The 27016-nt window shown below is 44.9% G+C and overlaps 1 protein-coding gene across 1 annotated transcript; it reads right to left on the minus strand.

Annotated features, from left to right (window-relative positions):
• Nucleotides 1-751: 751 nt before the first annotated feature.
• pbdc1 (polysaccharide biosynthesis domain containing 1) lies at nucleotides 752-26727 on the minus strand. Its single transcript, XM_068022991.1, has 6 exons — nucleotides 26689-26727; nucleotides 21944-22009; nucleotides 6294-6353; nucleotides 1780-1920; nucleotides 1570-1681; nucleotides 752-1146 (listed from the first exon to the last, which is right to left on the minus strand). The coding sequence occupies exons 1-6, from the start codon at nucleotides 26707-26709 to the stop codon at nucleotides 953-955; spliced, it is 594 nt and encodes a 197-aa protein (XP_067879092.1). The 5' UTR covers nucleotides 26710-26727; the 3' UTR covers nucleotides 752-952.
• Nucleotides 26728-27016: the final 289 nt, after the last annotated feature.

The raw sequence follows: 27016 nt of genomic DNA on the forward strand, positions 1-27016 counted from the left end.
CCCCTCTCCCCCCTCTCTCCTCTCCCTCCTCTCCCTCCTCTCCCTCCTCTCCCCTCTCCCTCCCTCCCTCCTCTCCCCTCTCCCTCCCCTCCCCTCTCCCTCCCCTCCCCTCTCCCTCCCCTCCCCTCCTCTCCTCTCTCCCCTCCCTCCCCTCCCTCCTCCCCCTCTCCCCCCTCTCTCCTCTCCCTCCTCTCCCTCCTCTCTCCTCTCTCCCTCCTCTCCCCTCTCCCTCCCTCCCTCCCCTCCCCTCTCCCTCCCCTCCCCTCTCCCTCCCCTCCCCTCCTCTCCTCTCTCCCCTCCCTCCCCTCCCTCCTCCCCCTCTCTCCTCTCCCTCCTCTCCCTCCTCTCCCCCCTCTCTCCTCTCCCTCCTCTCCCCTCTCTCCTCTCCCTCCTCTCCCCTCTCCCTCCCTCCCTCCTCTCCCCTCTCCCTCCCTCCCCCCTCTCCCCCTCCCTCCCCCCTCTCCCCTCCCCTCCCCTCTCCCTCCCCTCCCCCTCCCTCCTCTCCCCTCTCCCTCCCTCCTCTCCCCTCTCCCTCCCTCCTCTCCCTCCCTCCCTCCTCTCTCCTCTCCCCTCTCCCTCCCTCCTTCCTCTCTCCCCCCTCCCTCCCTCCTCTCCCCCCTCTCCCCCCTCCTCTCTCCCCCCTCCCTCCCTCCTCTCCTCTCTCCCTCCCTCCTCTCCCCTCCCCCCTCTCCCTCCTCTCCCCTCTCCCTCCCTCCCTCCTCTCCCCTCTCCCTCCCCTCTCCCCTCCCCCCTCCCGCAAATCAAATGCCTGCAATCGGTCACTGAATGCTCACAGCGATACTCTTTCCACAATCTGCTTACTTTGAACAGCCTTGAGCAGAAGAAGACATTGTCATATTATTCCAGTTGTCTGCTCGGGGTTAAAAATGAGTCCCAGTTTCTGACAAGCATGATAATAGTTTGAAGCTCACCACTCCATGCCTGCAGCCAGCTACGTGCATGCAGTGTTCTCTGCTCTGGCTAAACCTGCTGGCTCTCCCAGTGGTACTTCTTGGTTGGTGGAAGGCTGAACAAAATTCTCACCGACACTTGCTGCCTTTGCTTTTGCTGATGTTTCATACAGTGCTGTGTTATGGCCCTCACGATTCCGGGCTATTTCTATGGCGAAGAATTGGATCCTTGTTGCTAAGAGGAAACAGATGAAATCAATATTTCTCTGAAAAGCACATCAACTCTAAAAATAAAATACTGCGGATGCTGGAAATCTGAAATAAAAACAAGAAATGCTGGAACCACTCAGCGGGTCTGGCAGCATCTGTGGACAGAGAAGCAGAGTTAACGTTTCAGGTCTGAAGAAGGGTCACTGACCCCAAAACGTTAACTCTGCTTCTCTTTCCACAGATGCCACCACACCTGCTGCGTGGTTCCAGCATTTCTTCTTTTTATTAACTCTTAAAATAACACTATTTCCTTTTATCCCCATAACGAACAGGTATCCTCATGAACCCTTTTTAAAATCCTGAAACTTTCCTTCTCCCCAATACAGTTAAATCTTCCTCCCCTTTCTGGCTTCTTCTCACCGCCCTTTTCTCATCCTTTCATCCCTACCAAATATGGTGTTTTCTTCCACATAGTCTTTCGAGCAGTCCAGCCGTAAAAGGGTTCCATAGTTGAAGTCTTCAACTAGGGTTTCGAACTGCAGGCAGAATGGCCGCCATTCCTGAAGAAAGAGCAAAGGCAGTGTTTAATCAGCTGTGCGAGTATTTTTTTTTACACGGCATGCAATCACATGGCAACAACTCAATTCAAGAAACTCACAAGTTTTGCTGTCTCTGACTTTAACTCATTTGGATCCAGAATGTCGACTTTCATGTCCCTGAACTGCTTCCTGAACTTTTCATAGATCTGATCATCTTCTCTGGTCAGTTTAAGGAATCTTGGATCGACTGAACAAATAAGCTTGGAAAAGAACATATGTCTCCATGAGTCACAAATCAGTCATTTTCATATTTAAGGCAATGATGTGAAATACTTCACAATTGGAGTCATCGCTTCATATACTCTCTGGCATGTTTTAATATTGTCAAGTTCCCAATGGAAATGCCGCAAATAGTTATACCCTCACAGACAGCCAATATACTGACCCATGCCCAGGACCTCCTGGAAATACTGACACCCTCAGTCTCTACCTGCAAATACGAACATACAAATTAAGAGCAGGAGTCGGCCATTTGGCCTCTCTAGCCTGCTCCACTATTCAATAAGATGATGGCTGATGTTTGTGTCTCAAACTCCACACTCCCATCTACCCTTAATTCCCTTGCCTTACAAGGATCTATCCACCACCTTCTGAGGCAGAGAGTTCCAAAGTCACACAACCCTCAGAGAAAAAAATTCTGCTTATCTCTGTCCTAAAAGGGGCATCCCCAAATTTTAAAACAGTGCCCCCTAGTTCTGGTCTCACCCACAAGAGGAAACATCCTTTCCACATCCACCTTGTCAAGACCATTCAGGAACTTACAAACTTCAATCAAGTCCATTCTGTCCAACCTTTCCCCATTTCCAACCCACTCATTTATCAATCCAGTAAACTGCCTCCAACACATTCACATGCTTACTTAAATAAGGAGACCAAAACTGTACCCAGTATTTGAGATGTGGAATCACCAATGCCCTGTACTTTTATTTTCAATTCTTCTCGTAATAAAGACTAGCATTCCATTAGCATTCATTATTAATTGCTGTACCTGCATACAAACTTTGTGTGACTCATGCACAAGAACACCTGGATCCCTCTGCACCTCGGAATTCTGCAGTCATTCTCCGTTTAAGTACTACTTTGCTTTTTTTATTCTTCCTGCCAAAGTGAACAACTTCACATTGTCCCACATTATATACTCCATCTGCCAGATTTTTGTCCACTCACCCTCCTTATGTACTCTTCACAATATACTTTCCGACCTTTGTGTCATGTGCAAATTTAGCTACTATGCAATCACTCCCCTCATCTAAGTCATTGATATAAATTGTAAAAAGTTGAGACCCCAACACAGACCCCTGCAGGACTCCACCCGTCACATGCTGCCAATCAGAAAAGGACCTATTTATGATTTCCCTCTGTTTTCTGCCAATCTTCTATCTATACTAATATGTTACCCCCGCTACCATGAGCTCCGACTTTGCGCAATAACCATTTATATGGCACCTTGTTAAATGCCTTCTGGAAATCCAAGTATAGTCCATCAACGGGCTCCCCTTTATCCACAGCACATGTCACTCCTTCAAATAACTCCAATAAATTGGTTAAACATGATTTCCCTTTCACCAAACCATGCTGACTATTCCCGATCACCTTGAGCTTTTCTAAGTGCCCAGCTGTAGCCTCCTTAATGATTGATTCTAACACCTTCCCATGACAGACATCATGCTTACTAGCCTATAGTTAGCTATTTTCTGCCTCCCACCCCCCACTTATATGATCTCCTTTCCAGAATCTCGCAAATTTTGAAAAATTACCACCAACACATATGCCACCTCTTAAGATCCTAGGAAGAAGTCCAGAACAACTTGGGGACTTGTAATACTAATGCAATCCTGCTGCCCCCACCCCCACAAATACTGACACATTCCCTCAGGGGCCCCCCTGTAATTGTTGACACACACTTTGGGGATTCCCTGCAAATACTGACACTCTCCAGGGATTTCCAGTACATTCTCAGAGTAACTACTGAAAATAGACAAATTTCCTGGACACCCCCTGCCAATACTGACACATTCCCAAATGAACCATGAAAACAGTGAAACATTCCTTAGGACACCCTAATATTGACACATCCTCACAGATTCCCATTGCTCATAGTGACACATCATCTCGGGTTTCACTGCAACTATGACATTCCTAAGAGAGTGCTTGAAAATAATAACACATTCCCAAGGTGCAGCCTGCAAATAGTGACACAATACCAGTGACTTTAGACAATTAACACACTCAACATGATTTCCTGGAAGCACTCTTGAGAATCCCTACCTCAACCAAAACCGTCTCAGCTGTCCAAAGCAGGCAATTGTGGAAAACATTTATTATTATATAACAAAATATAATACATAAGTCTATACACACACACACAAAAACAGAATGCTGATGAGAGCAAGCTCTCACTGATATGGATTTCTCACACTGAACTTACTCCTCAATAAAAAGATGTAAAACTTCAAATTCAGAAAATAAGTATCTGTTGTGTATCCACTAATTATTCCAAACTCTTACAAATCCTTAAATGGCAAGTGAGTTCTGTATTCTGCTCAAGTGTCCAAGAGAAGCTTAGCCATTTCTCATCGATGAGATGTGAATTGCAGATCAGTCTCAAATTTGTTCCCATCTACAGAGCTACATCAGTTACAACCAGGTAACAGGCGACACGTGTCCTCCAATTAACAATTACTTACATTTAGTTAACATTTCTAACAAACAGCCTGAGACATTTCACAGGCACAATCAATAATATGCATTTATACAGTAGCTTTAACACAATGGAACATCTCAAGGCACGACACAGGACTAATCAGGCAAAATTTGAGGCACTGAGCTACATAAGGAGGTTTTAGGCCAGATAACAAACGCTTGATCAAGGAGCATCTAGAAGGAAGAGAGGTTTAGGGAGGAAATCCCTGAACTTCGGGCCCAGGCAGCTGAAGGCACGGCTGCCAATGGTGGAGCTGAATCTTATAAGCATGGTAGCGTGTTTGAAAGAAGGCTCTGACAGATCATTTGAATGTTTAATGAGAATATTACCTTTAATTTAAATAAAAACAGTAAAGTTTACGTTAAACATCCTCTTCCACCCTGCCACCCCCCCCCCCCCCCCCCCCAATCATGAAACAAAATTATTTCCCTCTCCCCCTATGAGAAAGCATTTCTGTCGGCCCCGACCTTTCACCCCTAAATGTTATGATCTTTGCCCTTCAACCCCTTCCCATCATCCCTTCAGCCAATGGAATCAGTCTTCTCTGGTCCCCACCAATTGTGACCTGAAAATTACACTCCTCCCCACTCTCCACCAGTGCCTTGCCTCAGTTCCCCAAAGGCACTGGCTGGAATATTGGTGTGGAACAGCTGTCCAGTCCAGGTAGGTTCATTAACATGCATTTGAATTAATTTTAAGATGCAAATCAAGGTTCCACCACCGTGCGGCGTGGCGTGGCCGCACTAAGGCGGGCCTCTCCCATAAGAATTTTCCGGGCCCCCCTGCCACGACCCCCGATGTTGGGAGGGCAAGTAAAATTCAGCCCACAGAGATGGGGGGGGAGAAACAGAGAGACAGATACAGCGAAAAGGAGACAGAGACGGGGTGCAAGAGAGAATGTGACAGAGAGGGGGAGCGACAAAACACACAGAGAGGGAGGGAGAGACAGAGAGAGGGTAGAGACAGAAGGGGGTAGAGAGAGAGGAGGTAGAGAGAGGGTACAGACAGAAGGGGCTAGTGAGAGAGAGAGACGGGTAGAGAAAGAGGTCGAGAGAAAGAGAGGGGAGTAGAGAGAGTGATGAAGATCACTCTTAATAGATGGACATCTATCCAGAATACTCCACATCACCACATCAAGTATGTAGGCAGACATTGACTACTTGTGCAAGCAAAACAATGCCAGGTATATCATTAAATCAGTGTTCAACATCGTGATAAGAAAGTAAGTCAATAAATTGGTCGTCTTATTTAAAGTTTCTCCACAACAATGCACATTTGATGTTGTTTTGATTAATGCCTTTATTTTTCCAAAATTTGCTCACCGGCCCCCTATTTAGGACAAAAATTGCAATGTGGACACCCTGAGTTTTAAAGAGTGTCTTGAAGGAGAATGAGGTCGAGAGGTGGAGGGAGGGAACTCCGGAACATAGGGCCAAGGTACATGAAGGCAAGGCTGCCAATATAAAGGCAACGGGTTGACATGAAGCCTGAAGCAGAGGAACAGCTAGTTCTGTGGGGGGTGGTGTCAGTAAAAGGCAAAAGTTCCATGGCTGGAGGGGCGAGTCCACGGAGGGATTTGAACGGAAGGATGATTTTAAATTAGAGGCATTGGTGGATTGGTAGCCAATCTTGGGTCAGTGAACATAGGTGATGGGTGATTGGGCATTGCCGTGGCATATGATAAAGGGCAGAAATGTTTTGGATGTGTTCAATTTGAAATTACGGTAGAAGGTGGGAGATCGGTCAGGAGAGTGTTGAAATAGTCAAGTCTGGAGGTGACAAAGGCACGGAGTCTTCAACTAAATGCCTCGACAGCGAAGGAGGAGCAAACATCCCTCAAATAAGAATATCGTAAAGAACTGTACTTACATTGAAATAAATCTCAGCATGTTCATAGGCTTTCATAGCCCACATCATTTCAAGATTTTGCTGCAAAACAAGAGGCATAATTCAACAAATTAATTTAATTTTATCTGTGCACTACAAAAGCAAACATGAGAACGCAAGAACATTAAAACTGTAGCACTCTGCTTCTAGCTTTGCAACTTAAAGACTGTTTTTTGTGATTGCAATGTCCACATCTTTGGGTGACTGTTGCACTTCACAGTGCAAAAATCCTCTTGAATCTTTAACAAATGCTAAAAAAGATGCCATTTTTCTGGCCATTCTTCGATGGAAAGGATTAAGTGGTGAGGGAGGCAAAATGAAAGAATTCCTTTTAATGCTGGTAAGCTTCAAAAGCAATGTGTATTACATGTTTGACAAAAACAGATAGCCAGATAAAAGGTGGTTAACATGCTGAACAGGTGTCATTTCTCCAAGAAACTCAACAAGCAATTTATTTCCTGGGCTGTGCTGGGGTTTACAAATTTAGACCAGCCATAAATATCATCTTGGGTTTAAAGAGAACTAAAGACCTTTCATTTATATTGCGCCTTTCATGCCCTTAAGACGTCCCAAATTACAGCCAAGTACTTTTGAAGTTAAATCACTGCTGTTGGTAATGTACTTTAGTGGCATTAGTTCCGGTGCAGACACGATGGGCCGAAGGACCTCCTTCTGCATTACAACAATTCTGTGATTCTAGTTACTCTGGGAAGTGGTCGAGAGTGTCTTTTTTTTTAAATGGGAATTGGCCATCGCTTCCGTTTTAGATTCATGATTTGGACTCAGGAATCGAAAGTGCAATTTCTAAATTTGCAGACAACACTAAACTAATACAAATGAAAATTGAGACAAAATACAAGAAGGCATTGACTTGTAGATTGGATGTTTCATCGGCAAATGAATTTCAATATAGATAAGAGTGGAGGTGGATTTTGATAGTGTTACGAGTGCTTCCATTTTTTTGTTAAATTTTGAAGATTTGTGGTTTAAAACTGAAAAGGAATCCATGGATGTGTTTTTTTTTTAATATATGGGTCACTGAGAAGTCTGGACCGTGAACAGTTACTGGAAAGCACCTATCTTCAAATAATTACCCAGCAGGGGTTGTTTTTGACTTGGTGAAAGATGTTTGCAGAGAACTGACAGGTCAAGATTTATAGGGGTCAGGAGACTTGACTCCTGACATTGTTTCTGGTTTCGTTTTAGACAGCGAGTTGGAATATGGACAATGGTTTGAAAAGACAGTTGGAGAAAATGTGCCAAGGAAGAAGCAAAACCCCAGCTCAGTCTGTTCCAGTTCATTGAAAAAGCCTGCCAGTTTTCCATCTCTTGAGAAGCTGGGAAGCAACTTCAAGAAACTGCCTGAAACCCCTGTTCCTGCATTTTCTGTGGAAAGGCTGCCCAAACTGATCTTCAAAGTCGTCTATCAAGAACTGTTCTCGGAAGATCCCAGTGACAGCTATCTACACATATTTGGGACACCAAACCAAAAAGGACTTCTGACATGTTTTCATATCTTTTTTTTCAAGAATGAGCAAGTATTTTGGTCAACGTATTTTATTTTGTACTAGAGCTCTAAAGAGTAAATCTCTTTATTTCTTCAGTTAACCGGTGTGTGTGTGTGAGAGAGAGGGGCTATGGTAAAAAGGGAACTTTAACATTTCAATCTGTGTGTTTACGCTTTACTGGTTAAGACTTGTTCTATCATAACTGATAATTTTGTTGTTTATTAAAGAAACCCTGTTGGGGTTTTTTATTCTGGGATAAAAATAGTGTCTATGATTGACCGTACTGATAAGTGGGAAAAAATTTTAATATATGTTGTGACCTGCGGAGAAGTGGAGCGAGAATAAACAGTCCACTCCTCCTGCCTCGGTCTTAACAATAGGAAGAATAAGGAGTCCACATATGCCTTGGATAATTGAGTCTGAATCGGGTAGAGCAGCAAAAGGATCTAGGGATAGGGAGGGATAGAGTTCAAACGCAGGAAGGTTATGTTAAGCTTATGGAAAGAACCTTGCTCCGATCACACTTGGGGTACTGTGCACAGTTCTCGTCTCCATTTTATAAAAAGAATATAAAGGCAATCGGGAAGGTGCAAAAAATGTTTACAAAGATGATACCAGAACTGAGAGGTTGTAACTACAGGAAAAACTGAACAGGCTGGGGCTCTCTTTAAAAAAGTGCAGGCTGAGAGATGACCAGATAGAAGTTTTTCAATGATAAAAGTATTTGACAGGGTAGACATGGAAAAGATGCGTCCACTAGCAGACGAGAGCAGAACCCGGGCCACAAATGTAAGATAGTAATAAACGAAAAGGAAATTCAGGAGAAACCTGTTTACCCAGAGAATGTGGAACTCACTCCCACTTGGAGTAATTTAACTGTACAACAGAGATGCATTTAAAGGGGAATCTAGATAAACACAAGAGGGAGAAAGGAATAGAACGATATGCTAATAGGATGAGATCAGGCTCGTGAGAAGCATAAATACCAGTGTGGACCAGTCAGGCTGAATGGCCTGTTTCTGTGCTGTAGACTTGATCTAACTATCTTCAAGCTATGTGTACAGTAGCGGGATCTGGCAGTATAACAATGAAACTCACTTGTGATCTGGACTAAATCTCAGTGTCTTTCTTCAGTCTCTGACCAAGTGTTCTGTCAAAGGCAACATGAGGAAAATCTTTATTTTCACGCAGTGAGTGGTTGGGATCTGTAATGGAGATAGGTTCTATCATGGCTTTCAAAAGGGAATGAGATGAGCAATCTGAAGAGAAAAAATCAGCAGGGCTACAGGGAAAGAGCAGGGGAGTTGGACTAGGTAAACTGCTCTTGCAGAGAGCTGGCACAGACTCGACAGGCCGAATGGCCTCCTTCTCTGCTGTAATCATTTTAATGACCAATAGCTATGACCTGATTGTCTCAGTTCAAATAGTATAACCAACGCTATGCTCCTTTGATGGGCTGTCTTCCTTTGCTTCTAACACTGTGTCCTCGGCCCGTAGTCCCAGGCAGAAGCTTTCTCCCTTCTGTGCACTTTTATCCATCTCATAGCACTTGCAGTCTGACTGCTTTTCTTGGTGTCAGTGTTGTGATTTTTAAAAGCCTCACTCACAGACCAAAGATCAACAAGACTTCAAACACCATCATACTGTGGATGCTGGAAAGCAGAAATAAAAACAGAAATTGTTGGAAAAACTCAGCAACATCTGTGGAGAGAGAAAAGAACAGATAGAATGTTACAGCTCGATGACCTGTCAGCAGTTCAGATGAAAGGTCATCAACCTGAAATGTTAATTTGGTTTCTCTCCACTCGCTGCTGTCTGACCTGCTATTTCCTGCATTTACTCTTCTTATTTCATCTGCATCCAGGTTTTTAATTAAACTCCTGAGAATACATTTACATTTTTTTCTACATCTGTTCAAATGAATAAAGATTTTTGAAAGAAAATCAAGAACTGTGACACTGAGTGTCAGAAAGCCAACCTTCACCATTGCGTTGTAAAACCCTTTGATCTCGGTGAGACTGTGAGAAAGGAGAGTAGAAAAGGAACAACCAGAAAACTGGAACACAAGAGACCCATCAGATAGCAAAACGCTGAAAGGAGTTTGAGAAGACAGGAAACTTCAGGAGAAAAGCTTTTATTCTTGGCCATGGACTGTTGTTCTGCTTAAGTCAAGTAGATGACCCATCAGTATGCAGAAGTTTGGCACATTAGTTATTTGCTATCATTACGCATATTTAAATTGTACCAATTGAACGAAGCAACTCGAATAGTAACCATAAAAAGACTTACATTTATACAGTGCAGGGTTGTCCAACATACAGCCCGCAGGCAAGGGGATCAGGCCCACGGATGTATTTTGGAGATGAGAAATTTTCCATTCTCTTCTTGATTGGCTTTTTAAAAATATCACATCAGTTTCACAGTTGAAAGGTGCTCACATCGGGAACAGCTGCTTCTGAACTTCAGACAGGTTCGCAGTTTTCCAGTGGGCTCTTGACTTTTTTTTGAAAAGGCTGCTGGAAAACCCCAAATCTGTCTGAGGTTCAGACACTGTTCCCACACCTGTCAGCTGTGAAACCGACAGCGCGACTTTTTCAAAAAAACTGACGAATCACAAAGCTGATGTGCTGAGCTCTCCCATTCGCTGCAACTGTCAGAGAGACAGGGAGAAAGAGAGAGATGGACAGAGAGAGAGAGTGCGAGGAGGGAAAGGGAGAATGAGTGCGGACAGGGAGGGGGAGAAAGAGTGAGGGGGGAGGGTGACAGAGGGGGGAAAGAGAGAGAGAGGAGACAGAGAGAGGGGGAGTGCAAACAGAGATAGGGAGAAAAAGGGGGCAACAACACAGAGGGACATGGGGATGGGGAACACAGAGTGCGGGGGGAACACCGAGAGGGGGAAACAATACAGAGATGGTAACACAGAGAGGGGGGACATAGGGAGAGAGAGAGAGGGAGGGAGAGAATCCGGAATACTCCGCATCACTACAAGTGTGCGGGCAAACACTGACTACTTGTGCAAGGAAAAAAAATGCCAGGTACATCACTAAATCAGTATCCAACATCGTGATCAGAAAGTAAGTCAATACTTCTCATTTAAAGCTTCTTCACAAAGATGCATATTTGTTGTTGCTTTGATTGATAGTAAGATACATTTTTAATGCCTTTATCTTTCTGAAGTTGTGTCACTGGCCCCCTATGTTAGACAAAAATTGTAATTTGGCCCCCCTCCACGTGAAAAGATTGGACAACTTCAGGGTGTCTCAAAGTGCTTCACAGACAACTGATGTATTTTCAAAGTTTAGTCACTTTTTTAACACAAATAGAAATGTGATGACGACGAGATAATCAGTTTCAACAATGTCGGTCGAGGGATATGTACTGGCCCCAGGACACCTTCCCTGCATTCTTTTTCCCCCAGTAATAGCAATGGGAGCTTTTACACCAACCTGTATTGTCCCTCCAATTATGCAGTGCACCCTCAGTAATGTCACTCGCATATTTCAGCGCGACCTCAGTAATGTCCCTTCAATTGTGCAACGCTCACTCAGTAATTTCCTTCCAATAGCTCATCGCACCCTCAGTAATGTCGCAGCAGCCTCAGTGATGTCCCTCCAATAGTTCATTGCTCACTCACTAATGTCCCTCGCATAGTTCAGCACACCCTCAGTAATATCCCTTGCATAGGGCAGCACACCATCAGTATTGTCCCTCCAATTATGCAGTGCTTCCTCAGTAATGTCCATCACATAGTGCAGCGTTCCCTCACTAATGTACCTCTAATTGTGCAGCACTCCGTCTGTAATTTCCTTCCAATAGTTCCACGCTCCCTCAATAATATCCCTCGCATAGTACAGTGCTCCCTCTGTAATGGCCGTCCAATTTTGCAGTGCTCCCTCAGCAATGACCCTCCAGTAGTGCAACGTGCCCTCATTTAAGTCCCTCGCATAGTGCAGTGCGCCCTCATTAATGCCCCTCCAATTGTGCAGCCCTTCCTCAGTAATGTCCATCCAATTGTGCAGAGCTCACTCAGTAATGTCCCTCCAACAGTTCAGCGCTTCCTCATTAATAACTCCCATTTGTGCAGACCTCTCTCCGTAATGTCCCTCCAATAGTTCAGCGATCCCTCAGTAATGTCCCTCGCATAGTGCAGTGCGCCCTCATTAATGCTCCTCCAATAGTTCAGCGCACCCTGAGTTATGTCCCTCACATAGAGCAGTGTGCCTTAGTAATTTTCCTTGCATAGTGCAGCACACCCTCAATAATGTCCCTCCAGTATTTCAGTACTCACTCAGTAATGTCCCTCCAATTGAGCAGAGCTCTCTCAGTAATGACCCTCGCATTGTGCAGCGCTCCCTCAGTAATGTTTCTCCAATTGTGCAGCGCTCCATCAGTAATGTCCCTCCAGTAGTTCAGCGAACCCTCAGTAATATTCCTCGCATAGTGCAGCGTGACCTCTGTAATGTCTCTCCAATTGTACTGCCCTCCCTCTATATTGTCCTGTAATCTAAGGCTTTCCTCCTCACTATTGACAACACCACCAATTTACGTGTCATCTGCAAACTTACTGATCATAGCTCCTATATTCACGTCTAAATCATGAATATAAGCTACAAACACCAAGGGTCCCAGCACCGATCCCTGTGATACACCACTGGTCACAGGCTTCCAATCCCAAAAACAACCCTCGACCATCACCCTCTGCCTCCTGCCACTAAGCCAATTTTGGATCCAATTTGACAAATTGCCCGGGGTCCCATGGGCTCTTACCTTCTTGACCAATCTCCCATGCGGGACCTTATCAAAAGCCTTAACGAAGTCCATGTAGACTACATCAACTGCTTTACCCTCATCTACACACCTAGTCACCTCCTCGAAAAATTCAATCAAATTTGTTGGACATGATCTCCCCCTGACAAAGCCATGCTGACTGTCCCTGATTAACCCCTGCCTCTCCAAGTGGAGATTAATCCTGTTCCTCAGAATTTTTTCCCATATTTTACGACCACTGATGTTCCACTCCCTGGCCTGCAATTACCTGGTTTATCCCTGCTACCCTTCTTGAATAATGACACCACCTTCGCCGTCCTCCAGTCCTCTGGCACCTCTCCTGTGGCTAGAGAGGATTTGAAAATTTGTGTCAAAGCCCCTACACTCTCCTCCCTTGCCTTACATAGCAGACTGGGATACATCTCATCTGGGCCTGGGGATTTATCCAATTTTAAGCCCACCAAAACAGTGAATAACTCCTCCCATGCAATGCTAATTTGTTCAAGTATATCACAATCCCCCTCTCTGATCTCTACACCTAGATCATCCTTCTCCATCGTGAACACAGATGAAAAGTAATCATTTAAAACCTCACCTACGTCCTCCGGCTCCACACACAGATTGCCACTTGGGTTCCTAATGGACCCTACTCTTTCCCTGGTTATCCTTTTGCCCTTAATATACTTACATTACACCTTTGGATTTTCCTTTATCTTGCCCGCCAGTGTTTTTTCATGCCCCCTCTTCATTCTCCTCATTACTTTTTTTTTTTAAGTACCCCCCGACACTTTCTATACTCCTCAAGGGCCTCTGCTGTTTTCAGCCCTCTGAATCTGCCATAAGCCTCCTTTCTTTTCCATATCCAATCCTTTATATCCCTTGACATCCAGGGTTCCCTAGACTTGTTGGTCCTAAACTTCACCTTTACGGGAACATGTTGGCCCTGAATTCTCAGTATTTCCTTTTTAAATCACTCCCACTGGTCTAATGTAGACTTTCCGACAAGTAGCTGCTCCCCATCCACTTTGGCCAGATCCTGTATTATCATATTGAAATCGGCCTTCCCCCAATTCAGTACCTTTATTTCTGGTCCATCTTCGTCCTTTTCCATAACTACCTTAAATCTTACAGAGTTATGGTCAATATCCCCGAAATGCTCCCCCACGGACACTTCTACCACTTGTCTGGCTTCATTCCCTAGGATTAGGTCCAGTACCGCCCCTTCTCTTGTAGGACTTTCTACGTGCTGGCTCTAAAAGCTCTGCTGGATGCATTTTAAGAATTCTGCCCCCTTTAAGCCTTTTGCACTAAGTCTATCCCAGTTGATATTGGGGAAGTTGAAATCCCCTACTATTATTACCCTATTATTTTTACACCTCTCTGAGATTTGCCTACATATCTGCTCCTCTATGTCTCCCTGACTGATTAGCGGCCTGTAGTACACTCCCAGCAAAGTGATTGCCCCCTTTCTGTTCTTAAGTTCTACCCATATGGCCTCATTTGAGGAACCTTCCAAGATATCATCCCTCCTTACTGCAGTTATTGACTCCTTGATCAATAGTGCAATGCCACCTCCTCTTTTATCCCCTCCCCTGTCACACCTGAAGTTTCTATACCCTGGAATATTGAGCTGCCAGTCCTGCCCTTCCATCAACCATGTCTCTGTGATAGAAATAATACCATATTCCCATGTGTTAATCAACACCCTCAATTCATCTGCCTTACTTGTAAGACTCCTCGGAAGATGTTAAAATAGATGCAATCCAGCCTTGCATTATTCGCTTGTGTCTTAACAGGTCTATATTTGCTCCGCCTTCCAGACTGACTTAGTTTCTCTTCTATATTTGAATGTGCATCACCCCTAAACCGCCACCCCCCCGAACAGCACTAGCAAACCTCCCTGCAAGGATGTTGGTCCCTTTCCGGTTCAGGTGCAACCTGTCTGACTTGTACAGGTCCCACCTTCGCCAGAAACAGACCCAGTGATATAGGAAACTAAAGCCCTCCCTCCTGCACCATCTCTTCATAAGAACGTAAGAAATAGGAGCAGGAGTAGGCCATTCAGCCCTTCAAGCCTGCCCCGCCATTCAGTAAGATCATGGCTGATCTGACCCAGTCCTCAATTTCTTTTTCGGGCCTGCTCTGCCTCATCCTCGATTTCCTGAGATTTCAAAAATCTATCTACCTCCTTCTTAAATACATTTAGTGACCTAGCCTCCACAACTCTCTGAGGCAGAGAATTCCAGAGAGTCACTCCCCACTGAGGGAAGAAATTCCTTTGCATCTGAGTTTTAAATGTGTGCCCCCTTATTCTGTAACTATGTCCCCAAGTTTGAGATTCCCCCACTCGTGGAAACATCTTCTCAACATCTACCCTGTCGAGCCCTCTTAAAATCTTATATGTTTCGATAAGATCACCCCTCATTCTTCTAAACTCCAATGAATAAAGGCCTAACCTGTTTTGCCATTCTTGATAAGACAGTCCTTTCATCCCAGGAATCAGCCTAGTGAACCTTTTCTGAACTGCCTCCAATGCTAGTATATCCTTCTTTAAATACGGGGACCAAAACTGTACACAGTACTCCAGGTGTGGCCTCACTAACACACGTACAGTTGTAACAAGACTTTCCTCTTTTTAAACTCTAACCCCCTAGCAATAAAAACCAAAATTCCATTTGCCTTCCTAATTACTTGCTGCACCTGCATGCTAACTTTTTGTGTTTCATGTACAAGAACACCCAGATCCCTCTGTACTGCAGTATTCTGTAGTCTTTCACCATCTAAATAATAATCTGCCTTTTTATTCTTCCTACCAACGTGGATTACCTCACACTTTCCCACATTGAACACCATCTGCCAAATATTTGCCCATTCACTTTATCTATGTCCCTTTGCAGATTCTTTGTGTCCTCATCACAACATGCCTTCCCATCTATTTTTGTATCGTCAGCAAATTTGGATACACTGCACTCTGTCCCTTCCTCTCAGTCATTAATATAAAGAGTAAATAGTTGAGGCCCTCGGACGGATCCTTGTGGCACCCCACTAGTTACAGCTTTCCAACCTGAAAAAGACCCATTGATCCCAACTCTCTATCTTCTCTGTGTTAGCCAATCCTCAATCCATGCCAACACATTACCCTCAATACCCTGAGCTCCTGTTTGTGTGGCACCTTCTGAAAATCCAAATACACAACATCTACTGGTTCCCCTTTATCCACTCTAACAAATTTGTCAAACATGATTTCCCTTTCATAAAACCATGTTGACTCTTTGATTGCATTATGTTTTTCTAAATGTCCTTCTATTTCTTCCTTAATAATCGACTCAAGCATTTTCCCAATCACTGATGTTAAGCTAACTGCTCTATAGTTTCCTGCTTTCTGCCTCCCTCCTTTCTTGAATAGGGGGTGTCATATCAGCGGTTTTCCAATCTGCTGGTACCCTACCGGAATCCAGTGAGTTTTGGTATATTATGACCAATGCCTCCACTATCTCTGCAGCCACACTTTTTTAAAACCCTTGGGTGCAGGCCATCAGGTCCTGGCGACTTGTCTGCCTTTAGTCCCATCAGTTTGTCCAGCACCTTTTCCCTCGTGATAGAGATTGTTACAAGTCCCTCCCTCCCATTTGCACCTTGTTCATCTATTATTGTTGGGATGTTTGTAGTGCCCTCCACCGTGAAGACCGATGCAAAATATTGGTTGAAATTATCTGCCATTTCCTTGTTCCCTGTAATTCCCCATTCTCATCCTCTAATGGTCCCACACTTACTTCAGCTACTCTCTTCCTTTTAATATACCCACAGAAGCTCTTACTGTTTGTTTTTATATTTCTTGCCAATTTACTCTCATAATCAATTTTCTCCCTCTTTATTAGTTTTTTAGTCATCCGCTGCTGGTTTCTAAAAACTTCCCAATCCTCTGACCTACCACTCGTTTTCACCGCATTGTACGCCTTTGCTTTTGATTTGATACTCTCCTTAACTTCCTTTGTTATCCACGGGTATTTCATCGTTCTCTTCGAGTCCTTCCTCAGCCATGCATTCATCTACTCTATCCTCCTATTCCTATACTCGCTAGCACATGGCACCGGGAGTAATCCAGAGATTACAACCTTTGAGGTCCTGCTTTTTATCTGCTACCTAGCTCCCTAAATTCTTGTTGCAGGATCTCGTCCCTCTTTCTACCTATGTTGTTGGTAGCAATGTGAACCACGACCTCCTTCAGAATGTCCTGCAGCCACTCCATGACATCCTTGACCCTAGCACCAAGGAGGCAACATACCATCCTGGAGTCTCGTTTGCGGTCACAGAAACGCCTATCTGTACCCCTTAGTATAGAATCCCCCATCACTATAGCTCTTCCACTCTTTTTCCTCCCCTCCTGTGCAGCTGAGCCACCCATGGTGCCACAGACTTGGCTCTTGCTGCATTCCCCTGAGAAGCTATTTCCACCAACAGTATCCAAAGCGGCAAATCTGTTAGTGAGGGAGATAGACCCGGGGACTCCTGCACTACCTGCCTAGTTCTTCTCCTTTGCCTGGCGGTCACCCATTCCCTTTCTGCCCGAGCAGTCTTTACCTGCGGCGTGACCACCTCCCTGTGCATGCTATCCACAATGATCTCAGCTCCGCAGATGCTCCACAGTGTCCCCAGCCGCCGCTCCAGATCCAAAATGCGGATTTCGAGTAGCTGCAGCTGGAGACGCTTCCTGCACACGTGTTCGCCCTGGACACTGGAAATGTCCCTGACTTTGCCGAGCTGCCCTGCCATGACTTACCCTTAATTTACTCCCTTAAATTACTCAAAAATTAGAGATTATTTACACCACGGACTTTGATTTCCTAAAAAGAAATACTACTGACTATATAAAAACCTGTAGACTTTACCTTTCTCTTTACTTTAATTGCTCACCCAGCTATTTACTGATGCTCCCTAACAGCAGTTATGCAACAACTAATCATCTTGCAGCTTTCCTGTGACATCATTGTTCAGTTTGTTTTCAAACTCCAGTGCACCTGGTCTCCTCTCCGCTGCTCTCCCAGAAGGTCCCCATCCAGATGCCAACAATAACAATGGTTTCCATATCCTGGACCATTCTGTTGTCACATCAGGGGAGAGGGCCCTGTGTCACCTGACAGAGACTCAGATGTGATGGATTTTTATCTTAAAAAGGTAGCCCGCTGGAGAAAGCGGGGAAATCAAAAAAGGACCACAGAAAACCTGTTCCAGCCACAGGCTGTGAGATTCAGTCCAGCTAAGGAAGAAGGCCTGCTGCTTATAATATACTACAACTTCCTGCAGTAGAGAACTAAAAAGCTGAACACCGTTTCCAGACTGAAGTTTTAACCACCAGAAATCTACAACACCTCAGCAAATTCACGACTGCAAACATCCAGGCCTGCAACTTTGAACGGACTATTCTCCCAAGAAGATTCAACATATTTCTCGAACCACAATCTCTGAAATCACTTGGGACTTTAATTGCATCTTATCCTTTCCCTTGTATCGAGCTATCTTTATGTGCGCAGTGTGTGAATGAGTGAGTGGGTGAAGGTTGCAAATAATTCTGGTTTTGTTGTTTAAATAAAAATGTAACCCTTTTTTAAATCTACGAGAAAAGCTGTCATTTGTCTGTTTATTTGACCCTAAAAGACACTCAGCGACTTTTTTTTCATTCATAGCATGTGGGTGTCACTAGCTTGGCCAGCATTTATTGCCCATCCCTAATTACTCTTCAGAAGGTGGTGGATGGGGTGCCAATCAAGCAGGCTGCTTTGTGCTGGATGGTTTCGAGCTTCTTAACTGTTGGAGCTGCACCCAACCAGGCAAGTGGAGGATATTCTTTCACAATCCTGACTTGTGCCTTGTAGATGGTGGACAGGCACTGGGGAAACAGGAGGCGAGGTCTTTGCAGCAGAATTCCTTGTCTCTGACCTGCTCTTGTAGCCACATCAATTATGCAGCTACTCCAGTTCAGTTTCTGGTCAATGGTAACCCCCAGGATATTGATAGTGGGGGATTCAGTGTTTCTAATGCCACTGAACATCAAGGGAAGATGGTTAGATTCTCTCTTGTTTGAGATGGTCATTGCCTGCCAATTGCACGGTGTGAATGTTGTTTGCCACTTATCAGCCCAAGCCTGGATGCTGTCCAGGTGTTGCTGCAGTGTCTGAGGAGTTGCGAATGGTGCTGAACATGGTGCAACCATCAGCGAACATCCCCACTTCTGACCTTACGATGGAGGGAAGGTCATTCATGGGAGAAACTGAAGATGGTTGGGCCTAGGACACTACCCTGTGCAACTTTGATAGCAACGTCCTGAGACAGAGATGATTGACCTCCAATAATCACAACCATCTTCCTTTGAGCTTGGTATGACTCCAATCAGCAGAGAGTTTTCCCCCTGATTCCCATTGACTCCAGTTTTGCTGGGGCTCCTTGATGCCAAACTCAGTCACATGCTGTCTTGATGTCAAGGGCAGTCACTCTCACCTTATCTCTGGAGTTCAGCTCTTTTTGTCCATGTTTGGACCAAGGCTGTAATGAAGTCAGGAGTTCAGTGGCCCGGACGGAGCCCAAACTGAGCGTCACTGAGCAGGTTATTGCTAAGCAAGTGCCGCTTGATAGCACTGTCGACGACCTCTTCCATCGCTTTGCTGATGATTGAGAGCAGAGCAATAGGGTGGTAATTGGCCATTTTGGATTTATCCTCCTTTTTATGGACAGGACATACCTGGGTAATTTTCCATATTGCCAGGTAGATGCCAGTTTTGTAGCTGTACTGGAACAGCTTGCCGAGGGACGTAGCTAATTCTTGAGCACAAGTCTTCAGTACTATTGCTGGAACGTTGTCTGGACCCATAGCCTTTGCAGTATCCACTGTCTTCAGCCATTTCTTGACATCGCATGGAGTCAATCAGATTGGCTGAAGACCAGCATCTGTGATGCTCGGGCATCAGGAGGAGGCTGAAATGGATCATCCACTTGGCACTTCTGGCTAAAGATTGTAGCAAATACTTCAGCCTTGTCTTCTGCACTTATGTGCTGGGCTTCTCTATTTAGATTAGATTAGATTAGAGATACAACACTGAAACAGGCCCTTCGGCCCACCGAGTCTGTGCCGAACATCAACCATCCATATATACTAATCCTACACTAATCCCATATTCCTACCAAACATCCCCACCTGTCCCTATATTTCCCTCCCACCTACCTATACTAGTGACAATTTATAATGGCCAATTTACCTATCAACCTGCAAGTCTTTTGGCTTGTGGGAGGAAACTGGAGCACCGGGAGAAAACCCACGCAGACACAGGGAGAACTTGCAAACTCCACACAGGCAGTACCCGGAATCGAACCCGGGTCCCTGGAGCTGTGAGGCTGCGGTGCTAACCACTGCGCCACTGTGCCGCCCTTGTTGAGGATGGGGACATTTCGAAGCCTCCTCCTCCTGTTACTTGTTTAATTGTCCACCACCATTCACAACTGGATGTGGCATGACTACAGAACCTAGATCTAGTCCGTTGATTGTGGGATCGCTTAGTGCTGTGTATCGCATGCTGCTTCCGCTGTTTGGCATGTAAGTAGTCCTGTGTTGTTGCTTCACCAGGCGGACACCTCATTTTTAGGTATGCCTGGTGCTGCTCCTGGTATGCCCTCCTGCACGTTTCAACAAACGAGGGTTCATCCCCCGGTTTGATGGTAATGGTAGAAAGGGGGATATGCCAGTCCATGAGGTTACAGATTGTGGTTGAATACAATTCTGCTGCTGCTCATGTCCCACAGCGTCTCATGGATGCCCAGTTTTGAGCTGCTCGATCTGTTCGAAATCTAGACCATTTAGCACGGTGGTATTGCCACACCTCATGATGGTGGGTACCCTCAATGTGAAGATGGGACCTCGTCTCCACAATCTCTGTGTGGTGGTCACTCCTACCAATACTGTCACGGACAGATGCATCAGCAACAGGTAGGTTGGTGAGGACGAGGCCAAGTAGGTTTCTCGCTCTCGTTGGTTCCCTCACCACCTGCCGCAGACCAGGTTTAGCAGCTATGTCCTTTAGGATTCAGCCGGCGCTTTCAGTAGTGGTGCTATCGAGCTACTCTTGGTGATGTCGAGTGGAGTCTCCCACCCAGAGTGTACATTCTGTGCCCTTGCTACCCACAGTGCTTCTTCCAATTGGTGTTCAACATGGAGAAGAAGTGATTCACCAGTTGGGGAGGGGGGGGGGGGGTGCTGTGGTAGGTGGTAATCGGCACGACTGACACCCCATTTTTAACAAAACTCTATCTGCGGTCAGTTGTGAGGTCAAAAGTGGAAGCCACACACATCACTTACCATCAGTCCGTAATAATTCTGTTCTTGTATAAGCAACACAGCTGACAACAAGTGTCAACCCCCTCAATGTAAGATGCTCAGACTTAGTGCAAGTGAGTCTATTGAATCCAAGAAGGTGTCTCCAACAGATCTTCCTGTGACACTGAGTTACATTGGTGACCAGAGTATTTCATAACCTTAAATAGTGAATGCAACAAAGTACCAGATCCAAAATGGTGAGTGCATCACTATTGTGGTACGTGACTCCCCAAAGCCTGTCCACCATTTACAAGGCACAAGTCAGCAGTGTGATGGAATACGCTCCATCTGCCTGGATGAGTGCAGCTCCAACACTCAGGAAACTCAATATCATCCAGTACAAAGCAGTCTGCTTGATCAGCAAACCATCCAGCACTCAACATTCACTCCCTCCATCACCGGCGCCCAGTGGCAGCAATGTGCACCATCTACACGATGCACTGCAGCAATTCACCCAAGCTCCTTCGACAGCACCTTCCAAACCCGCAACCTCTACCACCTAGAAGGACAAGGGCAGCAGACACGTGGGAACACCACCACTTATGTTCCCCTTCAAGCCACACACCATCCTAACTTGAAACTATATCACCGTACTTTCACTGTCGCGAGGTCAAAATCCTGGAACTCCCTTGCACACAGCACTGTGGGTGTACTGCAGTAGTTCAAGAAGGTGGCTCACCACCACCTTCTGACGGGCAATTAGAGATGGATAATAAATGGTGGTCTTGCCAATGACTCTCACATCCCAAAAATGAATTGAGAATGAGAAGCGGAGATAGAAGTTGTGCCCTTGGCAGCAGAGGGCAAACAATGGGAAGAAACAGCTCAAGAGAATGACTAAGGAAGGGAATTCCAGCTAGGAATGGGAGGCTGAGAACCAGGACAAGGACACGAGACAACAATTACCTGGATTAGCAGGGACAGTGTAAGGGTGGGGACTGTATCACAATATTTATTAAACATAAACAAGAAAGGCATCAAAATCAAGTACTCACATCATTTCCATAATCGTCTGCTGGAAGGGACAGGGCCTGTGCTGCTGGCATCAAATTACCACCACCCTGGCAGGAGACAAAAACAGAGCCAGCATTAGCCTGTGTTACCAGGTTGTGTACCAGACCCAAGCTCCAAAACAACAACTCCCGAAGAAATATTTCTGTAAGATCTGAGGTGATTATTTCTCATTTGCAGCCAGGATTCTGAGGCAATAACAAATTGCTGGGCTCAGAAGCAATTAAAATAATACAAAACAGTCAGTCCAAAATGGGTTTGTCACAATATGAAATGAACAAATCTCTTTTCATAGCTTTGAGGTAACTTGCATTTATGTAGCACTTTTCATGACTTCATGACATTCCATCAAACCGTAGAAACATTAAAGCAGAGAAGGAGGCCATTCTGCGCATCGTGTCCATGCCGGCCGAAAAATAGCCACCCAATCTAATTCCACCTTCCAGCACCTGGTCCATAGCCTTGCAGGTTATAGCACAGTCAGATGTATGTCCAGGTACGTTTTAAAAGAACTGATGGTTTTTGCCTCCACCACCATTCCTGGCAGTGAATTCCAGACACCCACCATCCTCTGGGTGAAAAAGTCTTTCCTCACTTCCTTTCTAATCCTTCTACCAATCACCTTAAATCTGTGCCCACTGGTAATTGACCTCTCTGCTAGGGGAAACAGGTCCTTCCTGTCTACTCTATCTAGGCCCCTCATAATTTTGTACACCTCAATTAAGTCACCCCTCAGCATCCTCTGTTCGAAGGAAAACTACCCTAGTCTATCCAATCTTTCTTCATAGCTGCAACTTTCAAGACCTGGCAACATTCTTGTAAATCTCCTCTGTATTGTCTCCAGAGCAATTATGTCCTTTGTGTAATGTGGCGACCAGAACTGTACGCAATACTCCAACTGTGGCCGAACCAGGGTTTTATACAGTTCCAGCATTACATCCCTGCTTTTGTATTCTATCCCTTGGCTAATAATGGAAAGCATTCCATATTAGTTCTTCACTTTATCTACCTGTCCTGCCACCTTTAGGGACCTGTGGACATGCACTCCAAGGTCTCTCACTTCTTCTACCCGTCTCAATATCCTCCCGTTAATTGTGTATCCGCTCACTTTATTTGCCCTTCCCAAGTGCATAACCTCACACTTCTCCGGATTGAATTCCATTTGCCACTTTTCCGCCCACTCAACCAAACCATTGATATCATTCTGGAGTCGACAGCTATCCTCTTCACTATCAACTACACGACCAATTTTTGTGTCATCAGCAAATTTCCCAACATGCCTCCCACATTTAAGTCCAAATCATGAATATATACTACAAACAGCAAAGGTCCCAACACTGAGCCCTGTGGAACACCACTGGAAACAGCTTTCCATTCACAAAAACATCCGTTGACTCCTACCCTTTGCTTCTTGTCACTGAGCCAATTTTGGATCCAACCTGCCACATTCCCCTTTATCCCCTGGGCTTTCATTTTACTGACCAGTCTGCCATGCGGGACCTTGTCAAGTGCTTTACTTGTCAAGTGCTTTACTTCAAATTAAATATTTTTGAGATGTTATCATTGTTGTGATGCAGCCAATTTGTGCACAGCAAGCTTCCAAACAGAAGTTTTGTGAGGGGTAGGTCTTGCCTCACAAGCCTGATTGAATTCTTTGAGCAGGTGACCAAGCAAGTGGATGAGGGTAAACCAGTGGATGTGGTGTACATGGATTTTAGTAAGGCATTTGATAAGGTCCCCCATGGTAGACTTATGGAGAAAGTCAGGAGGCATGGGATAGTGGGGAATGTGGCCAGTTGGATTAAGAATTGGCTAACTGATAGAAGGCAGAGAGTGGTCTTAGATGGTAAATACTCAGCCTGGAGCCCAGTTACCAGTGGCGTGCCACAGGGATCAGTTCTGGGTCCTCTCCTGTTTGTGATTTTTATTAACGACTTGGATGAGGAAGTCGAAGGGTGGGTCAGTAAATTTGCAGATGATACAAAGGTTGGTGGAGTTGTGGATACCGAGGAGGGCTATTGTCGTCTGCAAAGGGACTTGGATAGGTTGCAGTGCTGGGCTGAAAAGTGGCAGATGGAGTTTAACCCTGAAAAGTGTGAGGTCGTCCATTTTGGAAGGACAAACACGAATGCAAAATACTGGGTTAACGGTAGGGTTCTTGGGCATGTGGAGGAGCAGAGAGACCTTGGGGTCTATGTGCACAGATCGTTGAAAGTTGCAACTCAAGTGGATAGGGCTGTGAAGAAGGCATATGGGGTGTTAGCGTTCATTAGCAGAGGGATTGAATTTAAGAGCCGTGAGGTGATGATGCAGCTGTACAGGACCTTGGTAAGGCCTCATTTGGAGTACTGTGTGCAGTTCTGGTCGCCTCATTTTAGGAAGGATGTGGAAGCCTTGGAGAGGGTGCAGAGGAGATTTACCAGGATGTTGCCTGGAATGGAGAATAAGTCTTACGAGGAAAGGCTGAACATTCTAGGCCTCTTCTCATTAGAACGGAGAAGGATGAGGGGTGACATGATAGAGGTTTATAAGATGATCAGGGGAATAGATAGGGTAGACAGTCAGAAACTTTTTCCCCGGGTGGAGCAAAGCGTTACAAGGGGTCATAAATTTAAGGTGAAGGGTGGGAGATATAAGGGGGATGTCAGGGGAAGGTTCTTTACCCAGAGAGTGGTCGGGGCATGGAATGCCTTGCCTGGGGAAGTTGTTGAGTCAGAAACTTTAGGGACTTTCAAACGGCTTTTAGATAGGTATATGGATAAAGGAGAATGATGGGGTATAGATTAAATTGTCCTTGACAGAGGACAAAGGATTGGCACAACATCGTGGGCCGAAGGGCCTGTTCTGTGCTGTATTTTCTATGTTCTATGTTCTATGTTCTAGAAGTGAGATAAATGTTCAGATAATTTGGTTTTGTGATGTTGGACAGATACCAGGAGAAATCCCTGTTGTTTTTTGCATCATGCCATGGGATCTTTCACCTGAACAGAAGGATAGGGTCTTGCTTTCATGTCTCATCTGAAACACTGCATCTCTACTCACGAAGTCTCTGAGTCCTAATAAGTTTCTTTGCTATGAGAATAGATGTATTGTCATTTGAGATTCTGCAGCTATTTGATGAAACACCCATAATTTGACAACTTTGACAGAATTGAGAAGGACAAGAGCAGCAATGTTGTGGGAACACCATCATCTCAAAATTCCTCTCAAAGTCATATACCTCCTTACTTGGATCTGTCTCCAATCCTTCACCGTTGCTGGGTCATTATTCTGAAACTCTCGACCTGACAGTCATGTGGGAGCAGCAAGTTGATCTTCTGACCCCATGTCCGCTCCATCAGCAGGACTGCCTGCTTCCAGCTTTGTAATATCACCATTCTGCGCCTGTCTCAGCCCAACTGCTGCTGAAACCCCCATTCATGCCTTTGTTATGTCTGGACTCAATTATTCCAATGCTCTCCTGGCCAGCCACCCATCTTACAACCTCCATAAAACTGAGCCCACCCAAAATTCTGTTGCTTGTCTCCTGACTCTCACCAACTCCCATTCCCCCATCAGGCCTCACTGGCTCACTGTCCACCAGTGTTTGATTTGAAAATACTAGTTTTCATGTTCAAATCCCGACATTGCCTCTTCCCTCCCTATCTCTGTAATATCCTCGAACCCTCCAGGATCTCTGCACTCTTACAATTTTGGCCTCTTGTGCATCCTTCAGAAGCCTAGACCCCAAGCTCGGCCATTCCCTCCCTACCTAGCTGTACTACTTTAAGACACTCCTTAAAACCTACCTCTTTGATCAAGCTTTTGGTCACCTGTCCTGATATCTCCTTATGTGGCTCAGTATCAATTTCGTCTGTAATGCTTCCGTGAAGCACCTTGGGTCATTTTACTACATTAAAGTCGCGATATAAATGCAAGTTCGCTGATGAATATGATCACATACAAGCTGCAGAAGTCAAAGGAGGAATCCCACCACATGCTCAGGGGCAACAGCAGACAAGCAATAAATGCCAGTGACATCTGCATCCCAAAAGCAACATTTTGTAAAGAAAAAAGGGATCAAGCAATAATTTGAAGTAAGCAACAGTTGTAATGCAGCAGAAGAGGGATTTGTGTGTATCAGAGGCTTTCAATCAGAATATAATTTAAATGAAGCATTTGAGTTGCAAGTCAACTGGTTTATAAAAATGAAACAAAGATTGACATTTCTAAAGTACCTTTCACAACCACTGGGCATCTCAAAGCAGTTTACAATCAATGAAGTACTTTTGAAAAATAATTACTGTTGTAATGCAGCACCCAACTTGCTCCCACAAACAGCAATGTGATAATGAACAGATAATCTGTTTTTGGGATAATAATTTAACAGACACTGAGGATAACGTCCCTGTTGTTCTTTGAAATAGCAGAATGTGATCTTTTCCATCCGACTGAGAAGAGACAGGGCCTCAGTTTAACATCTTATCTGAGATACATCCTCAATATTGCATTGAATTGTCAACCGAGAGTTTATTACACTCAAATCCTGAAATGAGATTTGAACCGAGGACCTTCCAACAAAGCGATCAGAGTACTACCCACTGAGCTATAGCTGACACATAGTGAAACCGTCGTTTCACTGCCTGGTCAGAAATGAAGTCTCGGACAATCTGCTGTTAAGTATGTGAATTTAAGGACAGGAGTCAAAGAAATAAAATAGAGATTTTGAGCGATTGGAGGTTGCTCTCACCAGAGATCCCAGTCCAGCCATGCTGCTCCTGCTGATGCAGTTCCTGCTCTCATGCAGGTCAAAGGTCAGCACCAGTTTTAATTGATTAAAAATCACAATCACAAAAAAAAACAATCGTTTCTTTTTCCAGATTCTGGTCTCTGTGTGTTTTATAATTTGATGCAGAGAATAATTTTCGTGACGTTCTGTATTGAAATAGTTTGTGAGTCTGGGGTCAAAGGTTAAATGTTGCTTTTTTTTTCCCTGTTTCATTATTTTGTTACATTCGCTCCAATGTTGCTATTTCAGCTGCGGGAAATTTAAAAGGGGATCCCGGCGCCCCTGCTTC

Source organism: Heterodontus francisci, chromosome 47, assembly GCF_036365525.1.
Source record: "Heterodontus francisci isolate sHetFra1 chromosome 47, sHetFra1.hap1, whole genome shotgun sequence".
NCBI lineage: Eukaryota > Metazoa > Chordata > Chondrichthyes > Heterodontiformes > Heterodontidae > Heterodontus > Heterodontus francisci.

Excerpts from the sequence above, each read along its gene's own strand:
- pbdc1 (XM_068022991.1), bottom strand. The coding sequence starts at position 26,709 with ATGGCTGGACTGGGATCTCTG. Across the intron at positions 6,354-21,943 it reads CAGACGATTATGGAAATGAT|CAAAATCTTGAAATGATGTG; the intron begins GTGAGTACTTGA and ends CTTGTTTTGCAG. Across the intron at positions 1,682-1,779 it reads AGTCAGAGACAGCAAAACTT|GAATGGCGGCCATTCTGCCT; the intron begins GTGAGTTTCTTG and ends CTCTTTCTTCAG.